Consider the following 25,519-nt stretch of genomic DNA (forward strand, 5'->3'; position numbering starts at 1 on the left):
GTTAAGGTTGCTACCGTTAGCAGAGTTGCTAATATTGCTATTGTTAGCAAAGTAGCAAACGTTGCTTCTGTTTGCAAAGTTGCCAAGGTTCCTACTGTTGGCGAAGTTGCTAACATTGCTAAAGAGTGTCACAAATATGTTAGCAACATCGATAATGTTAGCAAAGTTAAACTGGACAAGTCTAAAAATGGCAGACGCTATACAAATAAAATTTAATTGAATTGCTAAAGTTTAGCAATAGTTAGCAAAGTTACCAATGACGGTTAAGGTTGCTACCGTTACCATTATTTATTTGTTAGCAAAGTTGCAAACATTGCTTCTCAAAGTTGCTAAGGTTACTACTGTTAGCAAAGTTAAACTGGACAAGTCTAAATATGGCAGACCCATCTGTGCCAAAAGAGAGAGAAAGATGGAAAATCAAATGGATTTAAGGTCTGACACACTACTAACCCTAACCAAACTAGTTATGGATGAGGTTTGGGCTAAGGATTTGTTTAGTCCGTCCAAATGAATGGAATTCAATAGAGTCCTGAGAAGAATAGCTGCACAAACAACTGTGCTAGCATGAGCTTACCGGATTTAAAATGAGATCACTGTGTGGAAGCACAGGTGGTTCTGTGTTCACAACGTGACAAAAGGTGCAGAGCATAAATATGGCTCTAATGAACGGATTAATGAACTGGGTGGAATGGGAGTGATGGTGGGAGAAGACCTGTGGGGTGAGATAGCGCTCCTGAGGGAGGGGAGGGAGAAGAGTGATGGGGGTTCAGGAAGAGGGAGTGTTAATGAAATCACAGCGTCCAGCAGAGATTACTCGGTCGTCAGCAGCTGAGACAACAGCGAGCGGGTGCTGACTCTGTTGTTATGTTCTCATGGCGAAGGCCACAGTGGACGGAGAGAGTTAAAAAAAAGTCTGCATTTCTGTGACACTGCAGAACTCTGAATTAGAGGAAATGCACACAGTGTACTTCATTACATATATATATATACAGTATCATTACCAGGTGAAAAAAGTGATCTAGGTTATTCAAGGTTATTCAGTCCATTTTCTGTTTTCTGTGAGGCTCTTTGTGTGTGAGGTTTCGTGTCATGGACTTGAAAGGCACACACTTGAAACTGAAAATCCGTTTCTCTTGGAAACAGAGAAGCAGAGGCTGTTTGAACTCGACATGCAGGACACGGGACATTTTCTACAAGCATCCAGTCAAAGACCTGAGCTCAAAATTCAAAAATAGTCTTACGGTTTGCTGGTGAAGCCAATCAGGAAGTAAAAATATACTTACATAGCCACCAGGGGGCAGCTCTGCTGACTGCAAAACAGAAATCAGCTTGAATGGAAGTCTAAGGGAAAATGAGCTTCTACTTATCACTTCATTTGTAACATGAATTTAGAGGAAAATAGACAATAAAATACGCAATCACATACCCTGGTTTATACAGTACAACAGTATTTCTGCCACAGGAAGCTCACGTACCACAGTTTGAGAACTATCTTCCTGTCGTACGTTGCGAGGTGACCTTGAAAACGAGCGCACGCTCCGTATTTTTTTAAATATACTAGGACGACAACGATGATGTTTTTCATCATCTGAACGCTGACTTTAACACTCAAGAGATTGATCACAGCAGCCGAAGCAGCGGAGTCATGACTGTGGGGCTCAGCTTAGCGTTATGAATATTAATGAATCATCACAGATTATGATAATGTCTCACTTTCGATCGACACCAGCTGGGACTAAAAACCTGCTGCAGACCCGAGACAAGGATCGCGAGCCACCAGAGCCCGTTTCTGCCAGGAGAAGATGTCGTTGATATATATATACAGTATATATATGTATATATATATATATACATATATATATGTATATGATATTAAAAATTCAAGGACCTTGAAAGTTTTTGAAAATCGCCCTGAACACACATGGATCATTGAAAGTGCTTGAATTTTTTTGCTTTAAGGTCCACTGAACACATACACATACTGGTTTATACACTTAAGTGGGGTCCGTGACCATCGCTGTCCGTACGTGTTTGTACAGAATATTAACGTCACGATCTGCTATCGAACCACTTGTTTACAAAAACATAGAAAAGCAACATTTTGGTCATTTCGGTGTCATTTTAACGACTTTTTACTGTACACAAACAATGAGCTGGTTTAGCAACAGTCCTGCTCTCTGTCGCCCTCTGTGTCCATCAGTGGTACTGCAGTCTCACAGTGAGCGTTTGCTCTTCTTCTCTACTTAATTTCCTTCTACTCTCAGATGAATTTTAAACATAGTGTCAGAGTTTTTCTGGGTAAAGACACATTCCGAGGACAAAAAGGTCTCGGCGAGCTGGCAAACCAAAGACAGTCGTGTAGGAGCAGGAGCAGTGACTCACCACTGAACGTCTGAACTGTTGATAAAAGCTCACTGAAGGTTTTTATATTGTTAGTGTTTGAGGATTTATAACTATGACTCCAGTGAGTCATTGAGACATATTTTTATCCTGAACTGAAGACAGAAGAGAAGCTGTTTTCAAGTCTTTACTATAGTTGTTGTTTTCTTGTTCTCAAACGCTGTTTCCTAAAATACATAGTGTGTAATGGGGGAAGACGCTTTACAACATCTATGTATTGAATGTGGATGGAGCATCTCTTAGTGTTACCGTGGTAAACTCCCTCTTCTTCAGGCACAGGTCACTTCCACCCCAAGTTTCCCCCTCATTTATTTGAGCAGCACCACCGTGAAGAGACATGAAGTAGTGAAGCGAGTGAAACTGGCAGAGACTGTTTATGAATTTTTATCTCATGATTTCGACTTTTTCTCTCATAATTCTGACTTTTTAATCTCATAATTATGATTTACACTGAGGATAATTTTATTATCAAGTGTGACCTCTTTTTTCTGGTGAAAATTCCATCCTGGCATTTGAGTATAATCATATAGTTTTTTAATGTTGTCATGGAGTGATGCTACTCCCATCTTGTTTTACGTCTACTGTATATGTGATTATTTTATTAATGCTGGACTATAAAGATATATATTGCAAATCAAATTGCAGTTGCAATTAAAGTAGAAAATATATATATTTTATTCAGCCCTACAATAGAGTTAATATTTCCTTCTGTATGGAGATGTGATGGTCTGGAATGTCTCAGTGTAGAAAAGAGAAAAACACACAAGAACAAAATCAAAGAGAATCGCAAAGATCGTCCTGACGAATCTGTAAAATATCATATTTTCTTATCTGTTTTGCCGCATTCTTTAATATTTCTCTCTGATACACACACTGGCAAACTTCACAATGAAACGCGCCGTTTCTTCCTTCCACCGTCTCCAATATTCACACTTTATTATGCTTTCCAGTCACATGGAGCCCAGCAACACAATTCCTTATTCTTGTTAAAACTCTCTCTCTTATTTCATGCTGCGGAAACTGCACTCCTGAAATAACGGTTGAAAGACAGATGCTCTCTCCCACTTTGATGAGTCCCCTTTTTCACCACTTTATCTTCCATCTTACAAATATTTACACGACTCCCACTCTTCATTTTCCCCTCCCTCTCTCTCTCTCTTTATCATTCACATCACTTCCGATGTTAGCAGGGGAAAATGAGCAGATACTGAATTTGCCGACTTCTGAATAATGACTGTACTTTTCCCGACAATAAATCCTGCCGACACCTGCAGGTGCAAAGGTTTAAATTCATTAATGCAGCACGTGGATCTGATGTAATGAATGCTACTGTGTAGTAGAATGGCTAATTATGTTGCCGCGAAACGAGGCGGCACGTCATCATAAATACTTCTCAACTCCGACTGTATTTTTAAAATGTATTTATTTCATTTGTACATTAAAGGGCAGAGATGTATAGTAACGTAAGTAGAACTACTACACTACTGTACTTAAGTACTAAAATGCTGTATCTGTACTTTACACGAAGAAGAACCAGAAACGCCACTTTCAACACCTTCAACTTGTTCGAGTGATCGTGGTGTTGAGGAAGGAGACCACCCCGGCCATGCTTACAGTCTATGTTTTCATTTGTAGGCGTAAAAGAGCGTTCATATCGAAGGAAATGCCTCCTCTGAAATAATGGCCTTCAAAAATTCACCTTTCAAATGTGAAGAAACATCAAGGTAAATTACAAATGTAATACACACACGGCACACCAGCTTGAGCTATTAGTAAGCGCTAGCTACCCGCGGTTCCTGACATGCTGCGGTGTTCACTTAACAGCTAGCTAACGTTAGCTAACTAGCTGGCTATCATAAAGCCTATGTCACGCTGGATGTTTTTTTTGACCCATCACTTATGCCAACTATCTTTTCTTTTATGACATATATAGCTTACTGTTGCCAAATATAAATCATAGACCACGTCTTGTATTTATAATAGTGTAGTGTTTTATAGGGTAGCTAATGGTATTGATTGACATTGACATAATGCTAGATGAATAAAATGAGGCCTATTAGCTAACTTCTACTTTAACTTTCCATACTTGAGTAGTACATTTTAAAATAAACTACTTGCAATACTAAAGTACAACAAAATGTTGAATACTTTAGTACTTCCACTTAAGTGTGGTACTTAAAATACACTTCAACTTCAACTGAAGTCACTTTTTGATACGGGTTAGGGTTAGTACTTGCACTTTTACTCAAGTCTTCTGGGAGAGGACATGATGGAGACAGAGGATCCACTGTGGCTACCCCTAAAGGGCCTAAAGGCCGATTTGGATTTGTCATGCATACGTCTCATTACCGTGACTCCTCGGCCGTTTGTGATATCTAGAAAATTAAAAAACTATTGACTGGCGACATTTTTTTGACATTTCTACAGCCATGAAATCTAAATAAATCCAGACGGCCTGTTAAGAGACATGTTGAGGAACAGGCGTTGACAGTGGACTATCGGCACGTTGTCTCCAAGGCTTTGGTGAAAACATGGCTGCCAGGTTTCAGCCACCTTGTCTAAACCTATGACATCTCATACATGTCCTGACCTCTGTGTCACTTTGTTTAACTGCTTACTTAAAAATATGTTGTTTTTGTTTTGAGTTGCTGCTGCAGACAAAAAAAACAAGAAAACCCCTCTTTAGCGAAAGGTCATAAACAAAAACAATATGTGGATGAATCCCGCTTAACACGCTCTGAGCTTTTTAAGTAAATAAATGACAACACAGCTGAGGAGGTGATGTATACTCAGCTGATTGCAAATCAACGGCGTTGAGTCGGCAGTGACGAATAAGACGGCGACGTGGCAATCAGCCGTTTACACAAGTCGAAGACAGCACAAAACAACAGCGTCTGCAGGTTGAAGAGGTGAATAAACAGACGTTTAGCAGATGTGCGGGTAAATATCACTGAGATACAGACTCAGAGTTAAACTCATGACTCAGAGGTAGAAGTGACGTTCAGATTAACTATCTAAATTTTTCTTAGAAGTCTGAGATTAAATTCAGAATTCTGACATCCAAGTCAAATACACGCTGTTTTCAAATTTGAATATTTTCATATAGACGTCTTCAGGGCTGGACAATTATCAGTCCTAGCAAGGTTGGTTCAGATTGGACCAGGAGTTGCAAAGTTATAACAGAAATGATACGTCACAATATTCAACACGCACTATCTCCCATGTGTTTTGAGTGATGTCCCCAACTTTGAGTTGGATACGATAATCCCTGTAAAAGCTACATATGAAAATGTTAAGATACTGTGAAGATCGGTCACTGTATGGCAAAGTTACAGTTCATTTCCTGTTTCTGGCGTTCCACTTCCTGTTAGGACGTCATCTTTGGCAGACATGTTCAGGTCAGGTCACTGGTCTCACATATCAAGTGTTAGGATGGATACAACAATCCCTGTTAGAGCAGCATGACAAAGTGTAAATGTCATATTGTCTGCTGTCACCAGAGGGCACTGTTTTTGTTGCAAAAATCTGACTTTGCATCATTGCCATGGTTACACCATTTAACGATACGTCGTCATATTCAACACGAATCATCTACCATGTGTTTTGAGTGTTTTCACCAATTTCGAGTTGGACACAATAATCCCTGTAAAAGTTATTCCCGAAATGGTGAAGAAATGTTTGGTTTTCTGTGTTTCTGTTTGTTTTCTGTCACCACCAGGAGGCGGTGTTTTCATTTCCTTTATATTTGGTAAAATTACTGAGCACCAGCTCTTCATCACTAGACACTGACTCTATAAAGGCTTGATTGCATCTTGGACACGATTTAAACAAAGATCAAAGAACAAAAAGTTCCTCCAAATATCCTCACTTTTGTCTTGTGTTGCTGAGGATTTGTGAATTCCTTGAGTCTAACATTTAATTTAGCATTTTCTCCCTGATAGTATGTATAATGGCATTTAATCACATATTCACAGCTCGTGTTGTTAAAAAATGCGTGAAAACCCTGAGGCTGTTGTCGACATCAACCAAACCTAATTGGAGTCAGACAGACCTGAAGTCCAATCAATGAAAGAAGATTAGTGACGAGGGCGACAGCTGCCCGGACTCGTGTTAATGACTCCAAAGACACGATGCTGAATTTTTAATCATGTAAAAAAACAAGCAACCAAGGTCTTATATTGACCTTGAGGGCCTTGAATTTTTCTTTTAGTCAAATTCACAAACTTTCCAGGACCTAAATATCAACTTCACTTCTTTCTTCCACAAAATCCAAGCACTTTCAAAGACTTTCAAGGTCCTTGAATTCTTTTTGTCAAATTCACAAACTTTCCAGGACCAGTGAGAACCCTGAAGCACCATGTGTCTGTGTTGCTGTTGTTGTAGATTGACGGGCAAACGATCTGTGCATCTCTCCTTGAGTCGGTTCTTTTGTTTTGTCATGAGAATGTTATTATTTTTTTATTTCTTTTTTTTTTATTCTTTGCTCTGTTGCCATGGCGAGGCTCAGTGGAGTGCTATTTCTGTGGATGGTTGCAGTCGTCGTCCTGGGCCTTGGCACGAGCCGTTATTCCACAACGTTGGTCACGGTAAGTCAGAGTTGCACGGCGACAAAGAGAGAGTACGATCGTCCAGATTTGACACGACTCATGTTTGAGAATTCAGACATTTTTTTTTTTTCAAAGATTCAAGCTGTTTTTCCTGAGTCTTCATTTCTTTTTTTCTTGTGGATCGATGCACAAACACTTCAGAGATAATAGATTATTTTGTCCAGTGACTCAACTTTAACTTTTTTTTAGACGCCAAAGACAATTTAGTTTGTTTTTGTCTTCCATTGTCAAAACAACACAACGCCACCTACAGCTGTGTGGTGGAGTTGCACTGGAGAGGATGACACTGGAGTGTCATCTTATTCAGTAAAAGTACATGAATGGAACTATTTTGGACGACTAATGTCATAATTATGAGTTAATGTTGAACAAGAGTAACAACCTGAACAGGAGAGGCAAGAAAATAACAGAAGGCGATGAGACTGAGGAAATGAGAGGATGACTGAGGAGATGAGAGGATGAGAATAAGATGAGACTGAGATGACAGACCGAGTGAATGTAAGCTGCCATTAAACCCAATTAAAGCCCACAGAAAAAGAAGACACTCTCTTCTCATCCTGGACAAACTTTATGTTCCATATCTTGTGTTTCCACATTAGCATCAGCGACACACACAGGCGCAGCATTATTTTATAACACTCACATTTGTTCTGGTCTGACAAGCTGCAGCTCAGTGTTGCCTCTTGCACCTTTAATGATGTCTGTATTTAGGTCAATGTAAAGTGTCTCGTTAGTTCCAGTCGGGCTGTTCTTGTTTTAACGAATGGAAAAGTCTGCGGCGTGAAAGTGTGCAGTGGTGTTCAGTGGGAGTTTCACTCGTCACCCTCGTACAGGATTTCATCAATGAGCACATCGTTGTCATCCACAGGGATTTCCTGACACAGCTGCTCTTTGAAGGCCAGAGCAATGGTGTAGGGTTTTCCTTTCGGGCTTTTGACGCAGCGCTCCAAATAGGTGTCATAGTAGCCCCTCCCCCGTCCCAGACGATTCCCCGATTTGTCAAAACCCAGGCCTGGCATCAGGATCAGGTCCAGACCTCCTGGATAATGAGAGCAGATGGATCAGTGGCACAGGTCTGGAAAAAGATGAATCTGTACCAGTAACCAGCCAACAGACTTAAGTCTTTTATTTAATAAGGAAATCAGAGGTGAAGTTGTAGAAAATTCTCTGAAAACTTCTCAGGAGTGAGAAAAAACAAACAGTGGGCTTCAAAGAAACTCGGAGCAGCTCAGACTCTGGTTCGGGTCGGGTACAAAAACAGAAACCCTGCCGGGGAATTGATTTGTTCTCCCTGGTAAATGAGCTGCTCTGAACCCATCACATTCTCTGTGGTGCATGAAGCTCTGTCACTCAGAGTTCACGTTACGTTACGTATAATATGGAAGGAAACACATTACAGTAAAACATCGCACATTATTTAATTCTCTGTAAAGATAGGGAAATGTTCCTGACGGTGGTTTGTGTTGTATTTACGCTTCTGACCCGTACTTATATTAAGAGAATATGAAGAATAATCTTTCAAACATGATGAGTTAAAAACATCCACTGCTGCCTCGTGTGGTGAGTCTGTGTCACTGAGGTGAACCTGAATGAAGGCTTTAAAAGCATCACATTTGAACTCACTGATGGAGGCAGCAGTGGATCAGCAGCTCCTCCGTGCTGTGATGTAAAATCAATCATTTTCTCTGAGGAGTGAGTGGTTCACGGCGTGACTCAGCCCAAGCAAATCTGAATATGTCGGGTCAAAGGTGAGACGTTCAGTAGCCTGTTCATACCATAAAGTCAACTGTGTTACTGATGAACACCAGAGTCACATGTCCATACTGGATGAGTAACCATGAGTTCTTCTCTCAGAGGACGAGGGTAAACGTTGAGCGTGAAACAACAGCTCCATCTGCTGGTAAAACGCTATCATTTTGTTCTTGCTCCACAAAAATTGGAAAATGTGGCTTATTTTTTTGACCTTTTAAAGTCACAGTCAAACGGGACTTTGAGAGCTGTTACGACAGAACGTGCACCCAACTTTCAAGACTGAAGGTTTTATTTGACAATGTAAGAGTAAGGAGTAAGTGTAAGTGAGCAATATAAAAAAATAGAGGTACAATAATAGATATAGGTATAGAATCTGCAGAAATACAGTTAAATTGCCCATTTGTCCGTTACACTACACATGTTCTGAGGTAAAGTTTTTGTTGATCTCAAACATCACGTCTGCGGTAACTAAAACTGATCGGAATCTAAAAGGAAACCATTATTGATTTGCACTTTTCACATCAGAGGTGTTTTTTTCATGCCGAAAATAAAGCTGAAAGGTTTTCCCTTGCAAATCGATAGATGCAAGGACAACATAGTCAAAGTAAAAGTGGTGAAGAAAAGACTAAATGTTTGGTGGAGATTTGGGTTTTCAAGAAATGTCTTCACACACACACACACACTGTAGTACATATGCCAGGCCTGTGTGTGGCGCTGTGAAATGGAGCGTGGCAGTTGAAAAGGTATGATTAAAAAGAGAAAATAGTTGTAATAGTTGTCCACACAATAATAAATTTTTTTACCATTTACTTGCAGGAATAAAAATGCTAATTCATGTGGTAAAACTGCAAATATACACATAAAATTTGTATAGTGGTAGCTTTTCTACAAATTATTATAATAATTATAATTTTTTTAACAATTTAGAAGGAATAGGTGCGTATATACCCTTATATAAAGTTAGCATAGGTATAAATGTATGATTTAATTCACTTTGCACTCTCTCTGATAGTTAAAAGGCATCTCCAAGCTAAATATTGTACCGCTGTTAACTCCCTCTTCATCAGCCAGGTCACTTCCACCCCAAGTTTCCCCCTCATTCCTTTGAGCAGCGCCGCCGTGAGGAGACATGAAGTAGTGACGCCCAGGGGTGAAGCTGGCACTTAAAATGTCAATATTTGTCCTGGCGTATCGATCATCGTATTGGAAGGACGACGATATATCACCAAATCGATATTTTGACCCAGCCCTACTACAGGTACAGAAATGTTCTTGTAGCTGTTCCTGTGTGTGTGTGTGTGTGTGTGTGTGTGTGTACCTGCAGCCAGCGCCTCCTCTCTGCTCTCGTCGTCATCTGCAGGCTGTTGGATGTTCCAGGACGTCAGAGGCAGCGTCTCCATGTCCTGCAGACCGCCGAGCTTCAGCATGTCCATGTGACTGTTGCTGCGCTCGTACCTGGGGATGAAGCAGCTTTTGCCCAGTTTAAACGCGTCCTTGATGATCTCCTCCGTGCGCACTTCATCGCTCATGCTGAGAAAGAGCGCGATCCGCTTACTGGACACGTACTTGGGATGTTGGAACAGCTGTGAGGGAATGCAGAGAAAAGAGAACGTTAGACACCTGCGTCGTCACACTGAGTCAAAGTTAAATAAGTGAATAAATGGCATTTTTCTTATCTATCTTGATTCACAGGTTTAAATGAGGCAGCAGTAGACCAGCAGAGTGATTGAATGAAAGACTAAACTCTGGCTAAGCCCATAACTTAAAGATTGGATAAAAAACAGAAGGAATCAGAATAATAACATTTTAACATTTTAACTGACTAGGGAAGTAACTTAAACAAGCATGGAAACTTCATTATTGTCAGTATTTATGCACTTATCAATTTATTATTTAATATCAATGGGAAAGTACACAGATTATAAGTGTTTATAGAAAAGGATGTCAGATGATGAGCTTAAACGTACTAAAAGACATTGTACATTGAGCTGGGTGTAGATTTTAATATGTAAGCTTTTGTTAAGTGGCTAAAATCTATTTTGTGTTGAACTATGTGTTCACTATTTACTAGTGAACTCCTGCTAATTTTCTCTTTGAATTGCACATTAAAACACAAAATAATGAATTACTTACTATGGTATTTATCAATTTAAGGATTAATAAACCAATTTATAAGTAATTTAGTGTATTCTCAACTGTACAATCATTTACTAAAGGCATTATCAATATTTTATGGACTCTTGTTTTCATAAATAAAAAATGAAGTGTTCTTCAGGGGGACAAAAAAGACAGTTTGATGTGGGGGGCCCAAAAGCCGACTATAAAGTGAGTAATGAGTAATATTATTAATGTTGTTGTTCCTGATAATAATGACTAGGGCAGTAACTAAGAATTATTTTCACATTTCTGCCATGAAGAAGCAAATAAAACAATATGCCCACATTTGTAAAGCTAAAAATCATAAGATGTTTTCATTTTATACAAAAAATCGATGAATCGGTCATCGATATGACGACATAATGACGTCACATCGTAGCCTGTCACGTATGTCCGATTCAAGAGCGTCCACACCAACGAAGCCAGACCCCATTCAAAAATATGACAATTTAAAACTTAATTTGATGATTTTGTCACACAATGCGACCGGGCGACTTGTCTTCAAGTTTCTTAAAGAGTAGCTGGACATGTTTATAACTTCGGCCTGGTTTATAAAGACCAGAGTCACTTTACTTTTACACTAATATAGCCATTTTCAACGCTGACTTACACCGCGTTTGCCTCCACAATGCTAGTTGTCAGAGGGGATAAAACCTCTTGTGCCCTTCATGTTACACCGCTTTCTAACATTTATTTCAACAGTGAGTGTGAAAACATTTTATTGAAGTTCTGTGGGGACGTGTCACTGGGGGGGGGGTCTGTGTTTTGCGGTGTCACGTGTTCAACTAACGCTAGCAAAGCTAACAGCTTTATCCGCGCCGTATTGTTTTGAAATGGAGAAAGTTCCAGACGGTCGCCCTCCTCTTGTTTTTTCTTACCTTGTGTGAAACAATCAGAGACTGACGTAGTTTCTCCTCGTCACTCAGCGCCGCCACACGCCGCTTTATCTCTTTCCTCAGCGCTTGTTTAGCAGCTCGCAGGGCCGCCATTTTGGCTCTGCTGCCTGTGTGTGGACCTGACTGGAGTCAAACAACAACCAGATACACGGTGCAAGTGAGTTCTGAGGACGTGTTTGACGTGAGAAACGATTTCAACATCGCGATCTCTGCTTCATGCGACTTTGGACTAGTTAATCAGTAACCACCAGTATCATTATCAGGCGAACTTTATTTGTATACGGTCAGTGTCTTCTGCTCCCGATGTGTTCAGCGTTTGGCTATGAGCGTACAAGCACATTACCGCCACCTACCGGATTGGAGTGTGATCACAGGATTAGCAGAGACGTTTACATTTGTTTTTACCTGGTTAACTAAGTATTGTCCAGATTCAGAGGTTTATTTAGTCACATTTCACTAGACTGACTGGTTTAACTGTTGAATTACAACACACACACATTTATTTATTCTTATTAAATGTATTTTTATTGTATATTTCTTTAAATTTTGCAATTGCAATTTGCAAAAAATTTTAGCAACACCATTCGACAACAATGCTTTATCCGTTTTTTCTAGTGTTGCAATATGTCTACGATTTAAAAATCAAACAGTACTATGTGTGTGTCCAATTTATTGTGAAACGGCTATAATATAAGTGCTAATAACTTAGTTTAAAATCTTGTTAATGGGTGTTTCTGTTGAAGGAAAGCCCGGAAAAAGGTTTGGATACAGCCCCAAATTATTATTGTCATTATTATTATTATTATTATTATTATTATTATGATGATGAAAAGAAGAAGAGGAATGAATGCCCTCTGACCTCAGAAATTTGGAGTTCCAACTACAAATGGAACACACCATTAATACACAAACACAGCAAGTAAAAACAAAACACTTAGGTCATAGGTCATATAGGACCAGAGAAAGGTCCAGGGTCATGCCTCCGTCTGATGATATTGATCCGTACCTTCACTACATTTCTGCTTAGTCATTTCCCCGCCTGGTTCACATTGTTGGATTAGGGTGGATACTAAAGGGCAGCGTGTGATTGGCCGTGCAGTGGAGGCGGTTCTGTCAAAAGTTAAACATCTGGAAGTTGTTACTGCTGATGCTTGTGTTGGTGCTGGTTCACTCAGTAACTCAGTAACTGAGGTTCAGGAGAGAAAAACCAAAACTGAGAAAAAGAAGAAGACGACGAAGAAGAAGATGTCCTTCATCAAAGTGGATGCAGCTTCTGACTTCTCCTTCCACAACCTGCCCTATGGGATCTTCTCCACCGCTGATAACGTGAGTGCACTTTGATTTTCTTTGACAACAGCAGTGGAGACACCACCGAGGACGTGGTCATGACTTGTCTACAATAAAGCCACTCAGTATTCACAGAATTAAATAAGTTTATTTAACAGAATTATTTAACAGAAATAAATAAGATTATTCAAGAACATAAAATACTAAAATCACTGGAAATTGCTCAGGTTACAGTGATAGTTCAGGGTTTTATTTTTTGAAGTTCTGACACGTGAATCCCCCCCCCCCCCCCCCAAAGCTGCTGCTTAGGGCCCCTGAGGTCACAAAGAGGCCCCTGAAACACTTGACAAAGATGCAGTATTGTGTCAACAGCTTGAAAACAAGTTAAATCAATCCATGCTGGCCACTGTCCTCATACGGTGTGTGAATTATTAAGATCAAAATAAATTCTGCTTGACTTTGGTGTGGGAGAGTGAGCGGCTGAGAACTAGGTAAAAGTTAAGGTTAGGAATTTTGTTGTGATGATAAAGGTTCATTTAAGGGACTAGGGAATGACTTTTATGTGTGTGTGTGTTTTCTCCCCAGCCCAAACGCCGTATTGGGGTTGCCATCGGCGACCAGATTCTGGTTCTCAGTGTGATAAAGACTTTGTTTCAAGGTCCCGTCCTTTCCAAACATCAGGATGTCTTTGAGCAGGTAAGTTTTCTATAAACAGATCAGATTACACTTAGCTTAACCCTTAAACACACCTGGACACGTTACTTTGTTTTTGGCTTTTCATTTCTGGAATATTTGATCTTTTTTTCATGCATATTGTTGCAAATATTTATGTCAGGTTTATGCATTTTTGAATCTTTATTTATTTTTTTAGTCCACTGCAAACAACAATACTCACACGAACACACCTGCCCGCCAAATGTGCTCATTGAAACCCATTCAGATCACTATGTTTGTTAAAAACATGGCAATTTAAGGCTTAAAAACTTTAAAATTGTTTGATATGTATGATGACGGATGTTGGTTTAAACAAAATAAAAACGTAACAAAGCCGTTGACACGCGTGTTGTTTTCTTCTCGTGTCTCTTTATCATAATAAGTCCACACTGAACGCTTTCATGGCTCTGGGTCATGAAGCGTGGACGGAGGCGAGGAGGACGATTCAGCTGCTGCTGTCAGAGGAGGAGAGCACGCTGAGAGACGACGTCGGCCTCAGGAGCAGGTCAGTCCACTGATACTCTGCTGCTGTTTGCTCTTCATCTGTGGGCAGAAATATCATCATATATAATCATTTAAATATCATATATAATAATATAAATATCATATATAATAATGTAAATATCATCATATATAATCATTTAAATATCATCATATATAATGTAAATATCACAATATATTATAATTATCATATATAATAATATAAATATCATATATAATGTAAATTTCATCATATATAATAATATAAATATCATCATATATAATAATATAAATATCATCATGTTTAATAATGTAAGTATCATAATATGTAATAACATAAATTTCACAATATATCATAATTATCATCATATATAATATAAATATCAGTATATATAATAATATAAATATCATAAAATATAATAATATAAATATCATCATATAACAATATAAATATCATCATATATAACAATATAAATGTCATATATAATAATAAAAATATCATAATATATAACAATATAGATATCATAATATCTAATAATATAAATATCATATATAACAATATAAATATCATCATATATAATAATAATAATATCATCATATAACAATATAAATATCATAATATCTAATAATATAAATATCATATATAATAATATAAATATCATCATATATAATAATATAATGTGTCTGATTGTAGTTTTCAGGTACGTGTTTTTTTACGAGCTTCCTCTGAAGCTCACGCAATAAATACTTCGGACATAAAGTCAGTGCAAGTGTCCTCGTGTCCTCTTGTCCTCGTGTCCTTGTGTCCTCGTTCTGCAGAGCGGAAACTCCACCTCCCGTCTTACACCTCCTGTGTTTCTTTGAGTGACGACCTTGAGTCATTTTTATTATTTCTTTTGTCTTTTCGTCCTTGTCTGTGCAGAGCGTTTGTCCATCAGAGCGCAGTGACCATGCACCTGCCTGCAGACATCGGTCAGTTGTCCTGTTCGCCTCTTTATGTGTGTGTGTGTGTGTGTGTGTGTGTGTGTGTGTGATCATTGTGGTTTAAAAGTTATTAATCAGCAGTGACTGGACTTGTTTTTCTCATCCAAGAGAAACAAAAGTTTCTGGGCAGCAATTTAAATGTAAAGGTTAAATTAAGGCTACATTTCAGAAATATAGAATATTCATGGAAAACTATCATAGAATATACTTTTAAATACTTAAATGAAGCTGTGCATTTGAAACTATATAAAAAAATGATGTACAACAGAAATATTTACATATTTGTGTCACAGTTTGTTAAGAAGAAATAAAATGAAATAACCATATAAAGTACAGTCTATGGACAGTGAATAGAACCGTTAAGAACAAGAGTGTTCAAATCTAAAAAATTAAAAAGCTACTTTATATAAAACATTGTGTTAATGTACAGTATAGAGTAATAATCACAGCCTAGTCTGATTTGTTTCTCTTTTCTAATTAATTATGTTATTCGTTCTTGTGCTTTTAAAAGTAAACTTTGAGTTTATGAAAAGTGCTATATGTATATATGTACTATATGAATGCATACAATATATACTACTGTATACAGTATCATATATCGTCCACTAATCCCCCTACATTTCAATTTATGATAAATAAAAACAAATACAAGCTACAAACTTGTCTGACATCATAGGAAAAGAAAGTGAGGATGTATGTCAATATATCAAAACAGACAACAACAACAACGATAAGAATAATAATAACAATAATAATAATAATAAAAATGAAAAATGGAAATAACCAAACAAACAGTAGAGAAAAGGGGAAAATACTTGAAACTATAGAGTCTAAAGTTTGTCTACATCAAAACTGGGTCCCAGACAGGCTGATCTTTGTCCCTGCACTTTATAAAAGTATATTTAAATTTCTCCAACTGAATATAAACTGCATTCATGAATGTAAATTTGAGTTGAATGAATGAATGAATGAATGAAAGGGGCGACACAGTTATATGAGGCACCGGGGGGCGCCATTGAACCACTCTTCCAGCCTGTGCTGATTCTCTCTTCTGTTCTTCTTCACAGGCGATTACACTGACTTCTACTCATCCAGAGATCACGCCACCAACGTCGGCACCATGTTCCGCGGGAAGGAGAACGCGCTGATGCCAAACTGGTGCGAGCTGGTGACATCTGACCTCTTCATCTTCATTAATATTATTATTATTATTATTATTATAATGGGACATTACTGGGTTTCTGTAATTGATGAGGAGCCTCGTAGACGCCTCAGAGTAATGATAGAAGCTTTAGAGTGATCATAGAAGCCTCAGCGTGATCATAGAAGCCTCAGCGTGATCGTAGACGCCTCAGAGTGATCGTAGAAGCCTCAGAGTGATCATAGACGCCTCAGAGTGATCATAGAAGCTTAAGAGTGATCGTAGAAGCCTCAGCGTGATCATAGAAGCCTCAGCGTGATCGTAGACGCCTCAGAGTGATCGTAGAAGCCTCAGAGTGATCATAGAAGCCTCAGAGTGATCGTAGACGCCTCAGAGTGATCGTAGAAGCCTCAGAGTGATCATAGACGCCTCAGAGTGATCATAGAAGCTTAAGAGTGATCGTAGAAGCCTCAGCGTGATCATAGAAGCCTCAGCGTGATCGTAGACGCCTCAGAGTGATCGTAGAAGCCTCAGAGTGATCATAGAAGCCTCAGAGTGATCATAGAAGCCTCAGCGTGATCGTAGAAGCCTCAGCGTGATCGTAGACGCCTCAGAGTGATCATAGAAGCTTAAGAGTGATCATAGAAGCCTCAGCGTGATCGTAGAATCCTCAGAGTGATCGTAGAAGCCTCAGAGTGATCGTATAAGCTTTAGAGTGATTGTAGACGCCCCAGAGTGATCGTAGAAGCCTCAGCGTGATCGTAGAAGCCTCAGAGTGATCGTAGAAGCCTCAGAGTGATCGTAGAATCCTCAGCGTGATCGTAGAAGCCTCAGCGTGATCGTAGAAGCCTCAGAGTGATCGTATAAGCTTTAGAGTGATTGTAGACGCCCCAGAGTGATCGTAGAAGCCTCAGCGTGATCGTAGAAGCCTCAGAGTGATCGTAGAAGCCTCAGAGTGATCGTAGAAGCCTCAGAGTGATCGTATAAGCTTTAGAGTGATTGTAGACGCCCCAGAGTGATCGTAGAAGCCTCAGCGTGATCGTAGAAGCCTCAGAGTGATCGTAGAAGCCTCAGAGTGATCGTAGAAGCCTCAGAGTGATCGTAGAAGCCTCGCAGCAGCACAGACACATCTCATTTTTTCAAGCAGCCTCGTGGGAGGAATGTTGAGATCACAACTCTGTGGTTGAGCAGGTGATTGACGCGCTGACCGTCCATCGCTGTCAGACTCGTGTCAGATTCCAAGGAGACGAGAGAGAGAGCAAATGTTTCTGTACCTGTGCATGAGTGACACGCAGAGACAACTGTGCACAACAACCTCACACTCTCTCCTGCACCAAAGTCCAGAGAGAAAACCTGTGTTTAAATTGTGTGACCTGGTTCTGTGAGATGTGACAAATTAAACAGAAGCTTTAAAGTTCTAAGAACCTTTGGCTGTTGTTACATTACATTACATGTCATTTAGCAGACGCTTTTATCCAAAGCGACTTACAATAAGATTGTGTTTCACAGGCTCAGACTTCCGGTGGGATACCACGGCAGAGCTTCGTCCGTGGTGGTTTCGGGGACTCCACTTCGCCGCCCTTCAGGCCAGATGAGACCTGACCAGAGTAAGATGCCCCAGATAAACCGTACTGTACAAACACTGAGTGGGAAAATGAATGTTTTTCCTCTTTCTCCTCTGTTAGCGAAGCCTCCCGTGTTCGGTCCGTCTAAGCAGCTGGACATTGAGCTGGAGATGGTGATGCCGGTCTTCATTTAACACAATTAAAACAACATTTCGTTGTGTGTTATCATGCTCTGTGGCACATTATCTGCGAGTCGTTTTAAAGATAGTTCTCTTCCCACGTCGTAGGCCTTCTTTGTTGGAGGAGGGAATCCGCTCGGGGAGCCCATTCCGATCCAGAAAGCCCACGAACATATATTCGGCATGGTGCTGATGAACGACTGGAGCGGTAAGTTTAACAATCTATAAATGTGCGGCGCAAGCTCATGTACGACTCCACTGCCGCTAGTTACGCGGCGCGTGATCGAGGGGTAAAGTGAGGCGCCAGACACACAGGGGGTCGTTTCTAGTGTCTGAATTATTTGTCACCGTGTGTGAAGCCAATCAGAGTTTGGCTTTGTTGTTCCATCACAAACACAGGTGAATGATTCTCTGCTGAGGTGAGAGGTCATAGGTCAGGCTAATAATAATCCTGTTTCAGTAGGTTATGAGTCATGCAGATTGAGATTAAGCTACCGCATGTTTTGTGCATTTTGATTTGATAAGACGGAAGGATTTATCACAATAATTCATATTCATCATATCATTGAAATGTTGGTTCTAATTGACGTCGACGAGTACAAGCGCGGCCAGAAGCAGAGACACGGAAACCAGAGAAAATGACATTCAGAGAGCAACACTGGTCGTCTCCAGAGGGTCTCGGCTCAATCAATAAAACATTCCCACTCATGTCGGCATGACGACGACTGACTGTCTCTCCTGCTTCACCTAGAAACCACTCCCGTCTCCCTAAACCTGGAGTGACGGCATCGACGTGCATAATGCAGAACTAAATTAAGGAACAAGTGTGCTTTTAAGTGAAACGTCACTGCTCACTAGTGATTCATCATCAGCTGCATCACAGTTCAGACATTACCGCAGTCACGTAACACTCCAGGAACCTTACAATTTTTATATATATACATACATACATATAATAAAAATCGACACCAGCGCAAGTGTTTGCCACCTCATCTCGCCGTTAGACGGCCTTTTCTGGCCGGAAATTGACGTTTTTGTCACTTGACAAACATCTCTCCCTCTCTCTCTCTGCACCAAATCCCATTGAAAAACTCTGCGTTTTTGCATCACAGCACACAGGAGTCGTTGATCCACTGCCGCCTCCATCACTCAGCCCAAATGTGTTTATTTATTGACTTTGGTGTTTGAAATTCTCAGTGCGGCGTTACCTCAGTGACACAAACTAATCAAACGAGGCAGCAGTCGACCGTCAGCGTCTGTTTCCCCGTGAGCGAAACAAAATTCTGATTTTTCTCTATGGACTTTGGTGCAGGAGAGTGAGCGAGTTTACAAAGTGACACAAACACTGTGATTTCCTGTTTGGAAAAACGCTGTCTGACAATAAGATAAAAGCCACAAACATTATTATTTTGGTACTTTATTGCAGATGTTAACGTTACAAAGGATACGTTTCATCATAATTTCATTTGTCGTGTCTGTCTTATTTATACTATACAGAAACACAACATTTTACTGCCAAATAAACATTTTGAATACATTATTAACAAAATCAACTTCTTTAAACAAAAACACAAGAAACAAAATCAAAAACAGGGAGGTGGGGGTGGCAGAGTTGTAATTATCCCTCCAGTTGATTATTCTTGTGAGAATTAGTTTCCACGCGATGCTTCATTGTCCCTCCATGACCCATTTACTCCAGTTTTTGTTTCTAAGCTGATAAGTAATTGTTTCCATTTCTTTAATCTCATTAACTGCTCATTTCCTAACGCTAATGGACGGTGGATTAACATCCAGCCATCTTTTTTTCCCCTGGAAATTGTTTAAATGCAGCTCCTGGTGTTCCATTAAAAGGCTTTTCTTCGGAAAAGCAAACCTCTTCTGAAGATAGTTTATTAGTTAAGTATCTGTACCTCATCATAACGTACAACCGCACTTATCCGGGAGTTTTTGCAGCACTGGAGCAACAGGAGGGGAACACCTGATATTTATAGCAGAGCAAAGAAATCCATGGCTGGCTGTTGTTAAATAAATAAAAAAGTCATTCATTTGCTGTGAGCTCAGCTTTTCCTGTCGCTCTAATCTGCTGCAGTGTCTGTGTCCTGCCACAGTCTGAGCGGCTGTGAGTTAGGAGGCCATTTGAAGTGCACTGTGAGGGCCATATCAACACAACTACATTTTTATTTTCTTTTATTAGGCCTTTGGCAGAGAGCACATTAGCCGTGTGTGTGTGTGTATTAAGTGCAGCCGCCATTACTGCTTTATGGCCTGTGAAAGAGAGGAGCGTGAGCGGCTACAGAATTTCCATGAAAGATTGAGTCGGCACTTTCAGCTGCTCGCATAGAGTTTACAGTAAAGGGTTTAATATGAGCTCTGCAGCTCATAAATACAGTGTGGTACTTTCAATTATGTAAAATTATAAATATACTGTATATATAAATAAAAAAACTATTTATTTTCATGGTTAATTTGGTTGTGTGTTAATGAACATAACTAGTCTATCTATCTATCTATCTATCTTGTTAACTAACAAAGTATCTATCTATCTGTCTATCTATCTTGTTAACTAACAAAGTATCTATCTATCTGTCTATCTATCTTGTTAACTAACAAAGTATCTATCTATCTGTCTATCTATCTTGTTAACTAACAAAGTATCTATCTGTATCTAGCTAGTTAGCTGACTAAGTATCAATCTTGTCAGCTAACAAAGTATCTATCTATCTATCTATCTATCTATCTCTAGCTAGTTAGCTAGTTAGCTGACTAAGTATCAATCTTATTAGCTAACAAAGTATGTAGCTAGTTACTAGCTAGTTGACTAAGCGTCTGTCTGTCTGTCTGTCTCTCCCACTCACTATGTGCTGTAATATGTGTGTTTCTCCTCAGCCAGGGACATCCAGGCGTGGGAGTACGTTCCTCTGGGTCCGTTCCTGGGGAAGAACTTTGGGACGACCATCTCGCCCTGGGTCGTCCCCATGGAGGCGCTGTTACCTTTTGCAGAGGCCAACGTAGTCCAGGTTTGTTGAAGGATCACAAGAGAGAATAACTTAGTTGCACAAACTGTGTGGTGGCTTATGTGATTTTCTTGTATGTGTCTGTGCAGGTAGCAGCTAAAACATGGCGTTTTAAAGAGATATTTAAGGTTTTTTACATACATACCAACATGTTAACTGTACTGACTTCTCAGTGAAGAGCTGAAAACTAGAAACTCATGAAAGGGCCCTCGCCCCACGCAACCCGGGGACTGTGAGACCTTTCATGTTGTTCTGTTTGCGTTAAAGCTTTCAAAAGGTGGAATTTTAAAGTAGTTTTCCTGCCATTTTAACGTCAACTTTGTCGGAGCGCTGAGGCCAAGCCTTTCGATGTAGAGAAAATCCATGGATTACTTTTTAATCATTAACTCGTCTAGAACATATGGACCGAGTTTGTTCAAGTGCACAGACTAGCCACTTTTGTTTTTCCAAATTGGCCGAATTCTGGGTGGGCGGAGCTAATGGAAGTACATTAGAAATTTGTTTGGAATCATGAGAGCAACGAGTGTCCCAAGTTTGGTTCAAATCGGAACAACTATTTGCGACTTGGACATGATAGAAAAAAATCAAAAATGTAGTGTTTAACACAATTTTGGCCCCTCTCTCTCAAACTCCCGATCTGACGACTTCTGGGGGCGCTGTAGAGTCCTGGGGCTACGAACGGGTTTGTGCCCTATGCCAATATCACATTTTTCACCGACCCGGCCTACGTGCCAAATTTCAAGAGTTTTTATTCACGTTAACGCCCTCAAAAATGAGCGTGCGACCCTACAAGATGACCCACAGCTGCCCCCTAGTGTTAGCATTTACCAAGTAGCAGCTGTCTAATGTTTCTCTCTCCTGTGGTTTGTGTGTGTTTGTGTTTGTTTGTGCAGGATCCAGAACCGCTGCCCTACCTCCAGCACCACGAAGCTTACACCTTCAACATCAACCTGTCGGTGTCACTTAAAGGTGGAGTTCACACAAAGTGACGCGGTCACAACATCAGCTGCAGTGTTTACACTGATGAACACACACACACACACACACACACAAGCACTCACAATGTGAAATGCACAACAAAGTAAAAGCCCTGAGGTGATTCTTGGTAATGAGAAGCCATTACAGTGTGTGTGTGTGTGTGAGAAGGAGGCATAAACACACACACACACACACTCTCTGTCACTTCCTCGTCCTTCACTGATCAATTGTACTTTCCATTAACAGCTCACACACACACACACACACAGACACACACACACAGCTATTATTTCTAATTATACAGCATTGACTTCCATTCATTTAGAACAGTTTAACAAAGCTTAATCACTAACCTAAACCATAACCAGGTCATGTCTAATCCAAACCCTGAACCATAACCACAATGTAAATCTTAACCAGTTCCTCCAAAATGAGTTTCTGCCTCATTAGGACCAGGTTTTTGGTCTCCATGAGGACTACTGGTTATAATGGTGCCAAACTTAATCAAATGTGGAGTAAATGTAATGTACATCACTTAAAGGGATAGTTCAGGTTTTTAAAGTGGTACGAGCACAAAATGGGCGCCAGTTTGAGCCACGTTAGCATAACTGTAGACCACCTCACGTGTTTGTCTACTGCTGTGTCATTCACTGAAGTAAATGTGAATATAGAATTTAAAAAGCACAGAAGTTATAAAATAACTGTTGAATTTGCCGGTGGAGACAAAAACTCCCGTTGTGTACGTACGATTGTGTGTGTGTGTGTGTGTGTGACAGTAAGTGTGTGTGTGACAGTACGTGTGTGTGACAGTGCATGTGACCACTTTTCACTGCGACTCACTTCTGCTGTTCTGCTCTTCAAGGACAAGAGATGGACGCGTCATCGACCATCTGCAAGTCAAACTTTAAGGTAAGGTAATCTGACACGGATCTGAAGAAATCCAGACTATAGAGCACTTTTATTTAAAGGCCAGGATTTGACTGTCTTTCAGTACATGTACTGGACCATGAAGCAGCAGCTCACCCATCACACTGTCAACGGCTGTAACGTCAGACCAGGAGACCTGCTGGCTTCTGGAACCATCAGTGGACCAGTGAGTGTCTGCAGGAACCCAACGTTTACTCTGTCAATCATTTCACTTTTCTATTATTGGGTTGTTGCTCATTTGTTTTGCTCTTGATCTTGTTTGTATTGTGAATATGATTGTGATACTTTGTTATCTCAGACTCATTGTAGATGTTACATTCAGTGACAGTGACTCACTCAAAATTTGCGCCCTACGTAAATGAGCGAACTTGTCGAAGGTTTTGTGGCCACGGCAACACCTCTGCGTTTTTGCGAATTCCGACCAATTGCCACGAAACAGGAAGTGCCCTATGATTTCGGCATACCTTGAGTTCCACCGAATTTCCCGAAACTTGGTGGGAAGATGTTATAGATCAAGACGAACAAAAAAGTCAACGGTAACCATGGCCTCAACTCAACAGGAAGTCGGCCATTTGGAATTTTGGTACATAAATAAGCAAAAGTGAGGTCCGGGAACTGCTGCAGTCCCAGTAGTTTTTATATATTTAAAAGACTGTGTTGATCTTTTTGTTGTGTTTTCTCAAACCCACCAGGATCCAGAGAGCTTTGGATCCATGCTGGAACTGTCGTGGAGAGGATCCAAGAGCATCGATCTGGGAGGAGGAGAGAGCAGAACCTTCCTGAAGGACGGAGATGAAGTCACCATCGCAGGTGAGCGTGGACTGAACGCACGCCGAGTGTTTATTCTATAAAAAAAGGATAATAAACACAGAAGGCAAAAAAAATTAAACATTTATTCAGTTTGGAGTTTTTGTTGTTCTCGATTCCGTTTCTGGTTTTCCGGGGTTCCTGTGCTTCCTGTTTTCCCTGTTTATGAAGCAAACAAACAACACGACATTGTTTCCAGGCGCACAGACCAAACAGAGGCGGAGTAATAACATAATAACACGTGCTGTGTTTTTCCTCTGTGCAGGTTACTGTCAGGGAGACGGATACAGAGTGGGCTTTGGATCCTGTGTGGGAACCGTCCTACCAGCCTTACAACGCTGACACACTCGTACTCGCACCTCACAGTGTTACTGCTGCACCAAGATCTGTGTTACTGATGTTTTACGTGTTGATTTATGATAAAAAATCTTCATCATTTTTAATTTTGTGTCTTCTTTTTTTCCCTTTAATTGTCGAGTCGTCTTCAGTGCAGGATTTTACATGAGTCCACAGACTATTGGCACTTTTCCACGATACAGTTCCAGCACGACTCAGTTTGCTAATGTTTTTCGATTTTCAATTTTAATTCTAAAAAGCGAGAGATCAACCAAAAAAAAACATTTAAAAAAAAAAAAAAAATCGAATTTGACCTTATATTAATAATAAATATTAATTGTTGAACAGTATGGAATTGAGTAAAACACAATTGAAAGCTTTTAAAACAACTAAAAGTTTCAATTAAGGTCAAAATTTAAATACAAGCTTCTATTCTATAACCTTCAGTATATTTGTTTTATTGTTAAAATGACTCAGGTTTGCTGTGAGAGTCCCAATGTGAAACAAAAAGACTGCCGAGTCATGTTGAGGTAGTACAGAGCAGTGCAGCAAAGTGCAGTTTTACTAAACTCATCAGCTCTTCAAATGTGACTGATAATACTGCAGTGAGCCTGTGTGTGTGTGTGTGTGTGTGTGCGTGTGTGCGTGGGCAGCTGAGTCTCATTGGACAGAAAACGTGTGATTTGATCTTCAAAGAACAAAGACAGAGAATGTGCATCAGCTGAAAACAGTGAACAGAGCCATTAAACACTGGCGGAGAAAAAAGTCAATAAACTCTCGGGTTTGTTTGATAGTTTTGTTGATGTGTGGTCGCTGTCGTCGACGCTGACTCGCGATAACGGACCAAAACCTGGTCCTAATGAGGCAGAACCTTTCAGCTTGGGTTTAGACGTTAATTTAGCGTTAGGGTTAGAATTGGGTTTAAATTAAGGCTGGGTTAAGGGTTAGGGTTAGGCACTTAGTTGTGATGGTGACGGTAGTAGTGTCCTCACTAAGATATAAAAACAAGTACGTGTGTGTGTGTTCTAGCAGCTGCAGCCTGTGAAGGCTGACGAGAGCAGAGATGAAGTAAGAAGAAGGTGAACTGCTGAATGTCAAGAGTTGAGGAATCCTTCGTGGACCGACCTGCTGACTGTGAGTTTCACACATTATTATTATCTCACACACTCACACACTCACAGGACTCTGCATTAACTCTAATCCTTAACCAGAACCACAATTCAAATCTTAGTCCTAAACCTAACCAGCTCCTCAGAAATGATGGTCCTGCCTCATGAGGACCAGGTTTTGGTCTA

The 25,519-nt window shown here is 40.1% G+C and overlaps 2 protein-coding genes across 2 annotated transcripts; one reads left to right on the forward strand and one right to left on the reverse strand.

Moving 5' to 3' along the window:
* Positions 1-7,556: 7,556 nt before the first annotated feature.
* mthfs (5,10-methenyltetrahydrofolate synthetase (5-formyltetrahydrofolate cyclo-ligase)) lies at positions 7,557-12,121 on the reverse strand. Its single transcript, XM_058629786.1, has 3 exons — positions 11,795-12,121; positions 10,078-10,342; positions 7,557-8,046 (listed from the first exon to the last, which is right to left on the reverse strand). Exons 1-3 carry the CDS (start codon positions 11,903-11,905, stop codon positions 7,820-7,822), a joined length of 603 nt encoding a protein of 200 aa, XP_058485769.1. The 5' UTR covers positions 11,906-12,121; the 3' UTR covers positions 7,557-7,819.
* A 301-nt stretch (positions 12,122-12,422) lies between these two features.
* fah (fumarylacetoacetate hydrolase (fumarylacetoacetase)) lies at positions 12,423-24,331 on the forward strand. Its single transcript, XM_058629785.1, has 14 exons — positions 12,423-13,138; positions 13,685-13,795; positions 14,197-14,318; positions 15,216-15,265; positions 16,345-16,435; positions 17,928-18,025; positions 18,104-18,156; positions 18,271-18,370; positions 21,049-21,179; positions 22,070-22,145; positions 23,017-23,063; positions 23,146-23,247; positions 23,774-23,891; positions 24,154-24,331. The coding sequence occupies exons 1-14, from the start codon at positions 13,058-13,060 to the stop codon at positions 24,228-24,230; spliced, it is 1,257 nt and encodes a 418-aa protein (XP_058485768.1). The 5' UTR covers positions 12,423-13,057; the 3' UTR covers positions 24,231-24,331.
* Positions 24,332-25,519: the final 1,188 nt, after the last annotated feature.

This window comes from Solea solea, chromosome 5 (assembly GCF_958295425.1).
Source record: "Solea solea chromosome 5, fSolSol10.1, whole genome shotgun sequence".
NCBI lineage: Eukaryota > Metazoa > Chordata > Actinopteri > Pleuronectiformes > Soleidae > Solea > Solea solea.